The sequence below is a fragment of the Urocampus carinirostris genome, chromosome 13 (genome assembly GCF_059441175.1).
Source record: "Urocampus carinirostris isolate Australia breed hairy pipefish chromosome 13, RoL_Ucar_1.0, whole genome shotgun sequence".
Taxonomy (NCBI): Eukaryota; Metazoa; Chordata; class Actinopteri; order Syngnathiformes; family Syngnathidae; genus Urocampus; species Urocampus carinirostris.
The window spans coordinates 38,072,628-38,081,548 of NC_142361.1; the positions used below are offsets into that span (position 1 = coordinate 38,072,628).

At 40.3% G+C, this 8,921-nt stretch overlaps 1 protein-coding gene across 5 annotated transcripts in view; it reads left to right on the forward strand.

The window, feature by feature from the left end:
- fgfr2 (fibroblast growth factor receptor 2) overlaps positions 1-8,525 on the forward strand; it is a 97,393-nt gene extending 88,868 nt beyond the window's left edge. For all 5 annotated transcript variants that reach the window (XM_088351725.1, XM_088351721.1, XM_088351722.1 and 2 more), the window contains exons 17-18: positions 499-604; positions 3,973-8,525. In XM_088351725.1, the coding sequence (XP_088207851.1) occupies positions 499-604; positions 3,973-4,137 (271 nt within the window). In that variant the 3' untranslated portion in view covers positions 4,138-8,525. The remainder of the gene's footprint in view (positions 1-498; positions 605-3,972) is intronic.
- The last annotated feature ends 396 nt before the right edge of the window (positions 8,526-8,921 follow it).

Consider the following 8,921-nt stretch of genomic DNA (forward strand, 5'->3'; position numbering starts at 1 on the left):
TAACGGAATACACGGAACGGCAAAAATGATGTTGGCAAGCTGTTTGGATTGATTTTCATTTTGTTTCTGTCGCATTTGATGTTAGTTGCCGGAGATCAAAGAGATCAAAGCCATGAGAGAAAGCTTACCGCGTGTTGTGAGTCATCATTTTTTAATTTTAATTGAAAGTAATCCAGTTAAAGTAACCCTACCCAACCCTGAGATTCAAATGATAATTGACACATTCTTTAGCTAATGAAACTCTGAAAGGAAAGATTCGCAGACTTACGCTGTATTTAAATAAGAATATACGTGCGAAAAGCCACTTGTGATTCATTTTTACGCACCATTATTATCTGGGAAGAAGACAACATTTACAACTCTTTCACAATGTCTAAGTAAAATACATAGCTGCAGAGGTTTTTGGGAATTTGTTGGGGGCTAAGTCTATTATCGAATGTTGTCGACAACTTCGATTCATTGTTGCAGCCCTACCACTCACCCGATTTTTCTTGTCAGCTACATGATGATGAAAGACTGCTGGCACGCCATCTCGTCTCATCGGCCCACCTTCAAGCAGCTGGTAGAGGACCTGGATCGCATTCTCACCCTCAACACCAACGAGGTAGGGGTGCTTTCTTCTTCTGAGGGGAACGGGGGGTCGTTCTAGTTAGATTTTTTTTTTTCACGAAAAGAATCCGCTGCATTCCTGAGCTGCGTCACGAGACTTTTGATCCGCCGGCCCGGTTGCAGTTTCGGAGTATTCTTTTTCTCACTTGCCCCTCCCCTTTAAAAAGACTGTCAAAATGATTCGATCCAGGCCAGGAGGGGGGGCCGTAAAATACTGTCGTAATTCTGGTTCCACTTCCTGTCTTTTGTGGTATCTGCTGGCCCGGGAAAGGAGATGGAAAACTGTCAAAACTCATCCCGGTTCTGGAACGGTGTGACCCCCCCCAAGAAAAAGGAAAAGAAGAAGGGCCCCCGTTTCATTTGAAACTTTTGAGATGTAATAAATCCCCCCGTGCGCCCCCCTTGAGCCCCCCCTGTGCCCCCCCTACCCTTAACCATTGTCAGATGTGGCGGGGGTCTGGAGGAATGCGAGGCTTTCACTTTTCCAGCCCAGAAAATGGAAGCAGACTCTATTTTGGCCCCTGAAGTAGAGAGAAAATTCTTTCTTTTTGATTGGGTACCGATACCAAGTTCTGATACCACAATGCTTGATTTTTTTCTGGGCTGATTCCTTACCTTTCTTAGTATCATTGAGACCCCAAGAGGTGATATCTTCCATGGGGTTCCACTCCGATTGAGATTGATCGTCTTCCGTTTTCTAATGATTGCTCCAACAGTGGACCTTTTTTCACCAAGCTGCTCGGCAATCGATCCGTAGCCCTTTCCCGGCTAAACACATAACATTTTGCTCCCAAATTAATCACAAATATGTTTTATTCCTTCAAAATATCCCTGAAAAGTAGTAGTCTGGTACCAGTACTTAAAAAATTGAATAATTTTCATCAGTACCGATACTTGATGATACCAAGTACAGATACCACAAGTAATTTTACGCATAATATTTTTTTCCTACAACAATTATAAATCAGTTCAATTCCGTATTAGTTTTCCTGATATAGTAGTCTGATACCAGTGTTCAAATAAGTGAATATTTTTCATCAGTACCGATACTTGATAATACCAAGTACTGATACCACAAGTTATTTTATGGATAATATTTGATTCATAAATCAACAACAAATCAGTTCTATTCCTTATTAGTTTTCCTGATATAGTAGTCTGGTACCAGTACTTAAAAAAATGAATAATTTTCATCAATACCGATACTTGATAATACCAAGTACTGATACCAAAAGTTATTTTATGGATAATATTTGATTCCTAAATCAACTACAAATCAGTTCTATTCCTTATTAGTTTTCCTGATAAAGTAGTAGTCTGATACCAGTACTCAAATAATTGAACATTTTTCATGAGTACCGATACTTGATGATACCAAGTACTGATACCAAAAGTTCTTTTATGGAAAATATTTGATTCCTAAATCAACTACAAATCAGTTCTATTCCTTATTACTTTTCCTGATAAAGTAGTAGTCTGATACCAGTACTCAAATAATAAAATATTTTTCATCAGTACCGATACTTGATGATACCAAGTACTGATACCACAAGTTCTTTCATGGAAAATATTTGGTTCCTAAATCAATTACAAATCAGTTCTGTTCCTTATTAGTTTTCTTGATAAAGTAGTAGTCTGATACGCGTACTCAAATAATTGAACATTTTTCATCAGTACCGATACTTGATAATACCAAGTACTGATACCACAAGTTATTTTATGGATAATATTTGGTTTTCAAATCAATTACAAATCAGTTCTATTCCTTATTAGTTTTCCTGATGTAGTAGTATGGTACCAGTACTTAAATAATAAAATATTTTTCATCAGTACCGATACTTGATGATACCAAGTACTGATACCACAAGTTCTTTCATGGAAAATATTTGGTTCCTAAATCAATTACAAATCAGTTCTGTTCCTTATTAGTTTTCTTGATAAAGTAGTAGTCTGATACGCGTACTCAAATAATTGAACATTTTTCATCAGTACCGATACTTGATAATACCAAGTACTGATACCACAAGTTATTTTATGGATAATATTTGGTTTTCAAATCAATTACAAATCAGTTCTATTCCTTATTAGTTTTCCTGATGTAGTAGTATGGTACCAGTACTTAAATAATTGAATATTTTTCATCAGTACCGATACTTGATGATACCAAGTACTGATACCACAAGTTATTTCATGGAAAATATTTGGTTCCTAAATCAATTACAAATCAGTTCTATCCCTTGAGTGGCAAAAGATTCCGCAAATAAGTGCTGATAACAGATACCGGTATCGACAACATTTGTGTGTATTAATACTTCAATAATGAAATATTTTGCTTCAGTACCAATGCTCAAAAATACTGCCCTCTGATACCGCTAGTACTTATATACCTATCATTATCTCCCATATCAATTCATTCTCGTTTTTCAAAACGAGTGTCGATACCAGTATCGATACGCCAACCTCCATCGCGGGTACAAATACTTGAAATACAAATACAAATAATGAAGTATTTAAAATGACAAAGTGATAAATACATGGTTGTATACAAATTGTTTGTAAATATGCCTTTAACTCATTTTAAGACATCCACAAACGAGTACCGATACCAGATACCGATATTGTGATTTAAAATATTTAATAATTGAATATTTCGCTTCCGTACTGATACTCAACAATACCATGTTCTGATACCATCAATACTTTTATACATATTATTTTTCCCCAAATCAATTTATTTTGTTTCATTTCTTCTATATTTTTTTTGGGTGCCAATACTTTGATAATTAAGTATTTCAAATTATGAAGTCATCAAGTATCTTCCAAAAAAAATGTAATTTAACTCATCCATAAACATCCATAAACAAGTGCCGATATCAGAAACTGGTATCGACCAACATTTTGCTTCTGTACTAATACTCATAAATACAAAGTACTTTTTTCACAAAATTTTACTCCCAAATTAGTTTGAAATCAGTCCGGTTCCTTATACATTTATACGGTTAAATCAACAGGTCCCGATACCAGATCCAGGTATCGAGCGCCATTGGGAGCACCACTATTTTGTACCAGTACCGATACCAAGTTCTGATACCACAAGTACTTTTACTTGTAGACGCCTGCTCCCAAATTGATTTCGAATGAGTTATATCTTAGAGTATTCCAAAAAATACCAACCAATACTAGTTACTGTAGTATCGACCACTGTTACAAGTACAAATACTAAAACAATTGAATATTTCACTTATGTCAAATGAAGTGTATTCCCTGCTATTGACCTCCAGGGCTGTAGGTGGCAGTAAATGATTCGTTGCGTCAAAAATGCTCATTTTAATTTAATTGAATTTTTAATCTTTTTTTGTGCAGGAGTATCTGGACCTGTGCACCCCGAGCGAGCAGTATTCGCCCATCTTCGCCGATACTCGCAGCTCGTGCTCGTCGGGCGACGACTCGGTTTTTTCCCATGAGCCTCTAGCGGACGAGCCCTGCCTCGCCAAGTACCAGCACGCTAACGGAAATGTCAAAACATGAACTTTTCCTACCAAAAACCGCAAAAACACTGCCGGAAAATTCCACGGCTATGCCCCTTTTTCCGAGGACTTTCGGACCTGTTTGGCCCCGCCTACTTTTCCGAGGACTTCCTCATCTGTTAGGCCCCACCTACTTTTCCGAGGACTTTCGGATATGTTAGGCCCCGCCTACTTTTCCCAGGACTTCCACATCTGTTAGGCCCCGCCTACTTTTCCGAGGACTTTCAGACCTGTTCTGCCCCGCCTACTTTCTCTTGGACCTCCGCATCTGTTAGGCCCCGCCTACTTTTCCGAGGACTTTCGGGCCAGTTCTGCCCCGCCTACTTTCTCGAAGACTTCCGGATCTATTAGGCCCCGCCTACTTTCCCGAGGACTTTCGGACCTGTTTGGCCCCGCCTACTTTCTCGTGGACTTCCACATCTGTTAGGCCCCGCCTACTTTTCTGAGGACCTTCGAACCTGTTCGGCCCCGCCTACTTTTTCGAGGACTTCCAGATCTGTTCGGGCCCGCCTAGTTTTCTGAGGACTTCCGTATCTCTTCGGGCCCGCCCCCTGTTCCGAGGACTTCCAGACCTGTTCAGCTCCGCCCCCTCTCTTAAGTACTTCTGGATGTATCCAGCCCCGCCCCCATTTCTAAGGACTTCGTGACCCGTTCAGTGCCGCCCCGTTTTCAGAGGACTTCCGGATCTGTTCGGCCCCACCTACTTTCCCGAGGACTTCCATATCTCTTCCGGCCCGCCCCCTTTTCCGAGGAATTCCGGACCTGTTCGGCCCCGCCCCTTTTCCCAAAGACTTCTGGATCTGTCCGGCCCCGCCCACATTTCTAAGGACTTCGGGACCCGTTTTTAGAGGACTTCTCAAAATCTCTCGCCTTTCTTTTTAACACCCATTTTTTTGGGCCATGTGATTCCCACGAGATTTTTGTTGACTGGGATTTTTTGGGGCTACTTGATTTTAACATTTTGCAGGATTTTCGACAGATTCCCGCAGGGTTTTTCCGGCCAAAATGAATCATGTGGCCATATAATTCCTGCAGGATTTTTGAAGACCAGATTCTCATGAGGGATTTTGGGTGACTATTCCCACGGGATTTTGGGTGACTGGATTTCTGCGGTATTTTTTGGCATCCAGATTCCTGTTTTGGTGCAGGAACGTTACTGACCAGAGTCCTGCAGGATTTCTGGCCATGTGATTCCTGCTGGATTTTTGGCAACTGGACCCTGTGGGATTTCTGGAAAACCTATTCCCGCAGGAATCTTGGTGCCTGGATTCTTGAGGAATTGTTGGCTACCTGATTCCTGCAGAATTTTGGGTGACTGGATTCCCACAGGGATTTTTGGCAACAAATGACAGCAGAATTTTTGGCAAACTGATTCCCATGAGTAATAGCTCGCCAGGAATCGGATTGACAAAATTCCTCGGGAATCGGTGCGCCGGGAATGCCGCAGAAATCCAATCATGCAGATTCCTGCTGGATTCAGTTTGCCAGAAATCCTTTTGCCGATTTTTGGTATCCAAATTCCTACAAGATTTCTGGCGAACTGAATCCCGCAAGATTCACTTTGTCAAAATTCCTGTGGGATTTTTGGCGAACCGATTTTCATGGCATTTTTCCCAATCCGATTCCTACAAGAATTTTCGACCATTTGATGTGAAATTTTTGGTGAACCGATTCTGGCAGGAATTTTGGTGATCTGACTTTAGTGGGAATTTCTGGTCATCTGATTCCTGCAGTATTTTTGCCAACTTGACTCTCACAAGATTTTTGGGGGAAATTTTGGGCAAACTGATTCCCCCGGAATCTTGGTGCCCTGATTCTTGAGGAATTTTTGGCTACCTGATTCCTGCAGAACTTTGGGTGACTGGATTCCCGCAGGGCTTTTTGGCAACCAAATGACAGCTAGATTCCCTTGCCAGGAATCAGATTGCCAAAATTGGTGCACTGGGAATGCCGCGGAAATCCGATCACGCAAATTCCTGCTAAATTCAGTTCGCCAGAAATCTTTTTGCCGATCAGATTTTCGCTTGATTTTTGGTAACAGGTAACCAAATTCCTAAAAGATTTTTGGCAAACTGAATCCCGCAAGATTCACTTTGTCAAAATTCCTGTGGGAGATGAGATGAGATGAGACTTCCACTGGATTTTTGTCAATCCGATTCCTGCAAGAATTTTTGGCCATCTGATCCCTGTGAAATTTTTGATGAACTGATTCTGGCAGGAATTTTGGTGACTTCCGCGGGAATTTCTGGTAATCTGATTCCTGCAATATTTTTGCCAACTTGACTCTCACAAGATTTTTGGGTGAAATCTGGGAAATTTTGGGCATACTGATTCCCCCGGGAATTTTGGTGATCTGAAATCCTTTGGGATTTCAGGCAAATTGATTTCCTCACGATATCTTGGCAACCAGATTCCTGCCGAACTGAATCCCACAGGAGTCACCTCGTCAGAGTCCCTGTGGGATTTTTGGCGAACTGACTTCCACAGAATTTTTGCCAATCCGACTCCTGCAAGAATTTTTGGCCATCTGATTCCTGTAAAATTTTTGGTGAACCGATTCCGGCAGGAATTTTGGTGATCTGACTTCCACGGGAAGTTCTGGTCATCTGATTCCTGCAGTGTTTTTGCCAAATTGACTCTCACAAGATTTTTGGGGGAAATCTCAATTTCTGGGAAATTTTGGGGAAACTGATTCCCCCGGGAATTTTGGTGATCTGAAATCCTGTGGGATTTCAGGCAAACTGATTTCCTCACGATATCTTGGCAACCAGATTCCTGCCGAACTGAATCCCACAGGAGTCACCTCGTCAGAGTCCCTGTGGGATTTTTGGCGAACTGACTTCCACAGAATTTTTGCCAATCCGACTCCTGCAAGAATTTTTGGCCATCTGATTCCTGTAAAATTTTTGGTGAACCGATTCCGGCAGGAATTTTGGTGATCTGACTTCCACGGGAAGTTCTGGTCATCTGATTCCTGCAGTGTTTTTGCCAAATTGACTCTCACAAGATTTTTGGGGGAAATCTCAATTTCTGGGAAATTTTGGGGAAACTGATTCCCCCGGGAATTTTGGTGATCTGAAATCCTGTGGGATTTCAGGCAAACTGATTTCCTCACGATTTCTTGGCAACCAGATTCCTGGCGAACTGATTTCCGCAGGAATTTTGGCGAACTGAATCCCAGAAGAGTCACCTCGTCAGAGTCCCTGTGGGATTTTTGGCGAACTGACTTCCACAGAATTCTCAGCCATCTGATTCCTGTGAAATTTTTGGTGAACCAATTCCGGAAGGAATTTTGGTGATCTGACTTCCGCAGGAATTTCTGGTAATCTCATTCTTGCAGTGGTTTTGCCAAATTGACTCTCACAAGATTTTTGGGGGAAATCTGGGAAATTTTGGGCATACTGATTCCCCCGGGAATTTTGGTGATCTGAAATCCTTAGGGATTTCAGGCAAACTGATTTCCTCAAGATTTTTTGGCAACCAGATTCCTGGCCGACAGGATTTTCGGCTACTTGTTTTTTGTTTTTTTGCGACACGATTCCTGCGAACAGACTTCTCCCGCAGCAGACATTCCAAGACTTTTGATACGAATAGGAAAAGGCTTGGAAAACCAGGAAGAGGAAAATCCCGTTGAAAGTTCTTCCCGTTTTTAATATCAAGGCCTTACTTTTTTCACTTGTAGAGAAAAACAAATACACTATAACGTGTACTTCGGGGTATATTTGTAAATATCTTCAAATATGTATAAATATATATGATATATATATATATATATTTACAACGGAATATTTTTTTTTGTACGGACTCCCGAATCAAAAGGTACCACTCGGAGTAAACGGCACGTTTGCACACGACACAATAGAAACAAAAAAACGCTCACACTCGGAAAAAAAATCTCGGTTTTCTGTAGCACCGTAATTTATTTTGTTGTTTGTATTCATAAAAAAAAACGAAAATCAAGATGATGTTATTAATAATGATCATGTGGGAAATAATCCTTGAAATGTATGCTCATTTAAATATGATCTCTGCAGTAACGGGGAATTTATTTTGAATTTTTTTTTCATTTCAACGGGATTGTTTTGCAAGTTTTTATATATGAATGTGAATATTAAGTTAATTTTTTTTTTGAGGGGGGGGAAATGTGTACATTTTGGTAGCGAGCTAATTTCTTATGTAAACTTCGACGGCATTTTTTTCTATACTGATTTTTTTTTTTAACCCTTTCTTAGCTTTTATGTAGGAAAATGAAAAGGTTTCTGGTTTTATTTTGAAAGACCGCCGCCTTTTACAACTTGACACAACAAGAACATTTTCATCTTGGACCGACGTGAAGCTGTTTCATTGCAGGTGTATTTATTTACATTTGCAAATAAATCATTAAAAACATTTGCATGGCTCGGAATTTGATTTGGGGGAACCTGTGGGGAGGTTAAAGTGACAGTGTGTAAAAAAACGTCTTTGAGATTATAATGATTCATAGGTTTTTGTAATCCTTATGTAAGATTTTTATACTAAAGTCAAAATACAGTGTGCAATAATTCACCACAAGATGATAATATTTGGTTGTGTTCTTTCATGTACCGTATTTTCCGCACTATAAGGCGCACCGGGTTATAGGGCGCACCCTGAAAAAATAGTTTTTGGTCCTATTTTTGACATACATAAGGCGCACCGGATTATAAGGCGCTACAATGGGAACGTGGACAAAACAGTCAGATAGTTCAGTCCAACTTTTTACCCCCTTAACTTTTCCAAAGCTTGCAAAGAAGCAAATACGTGTCT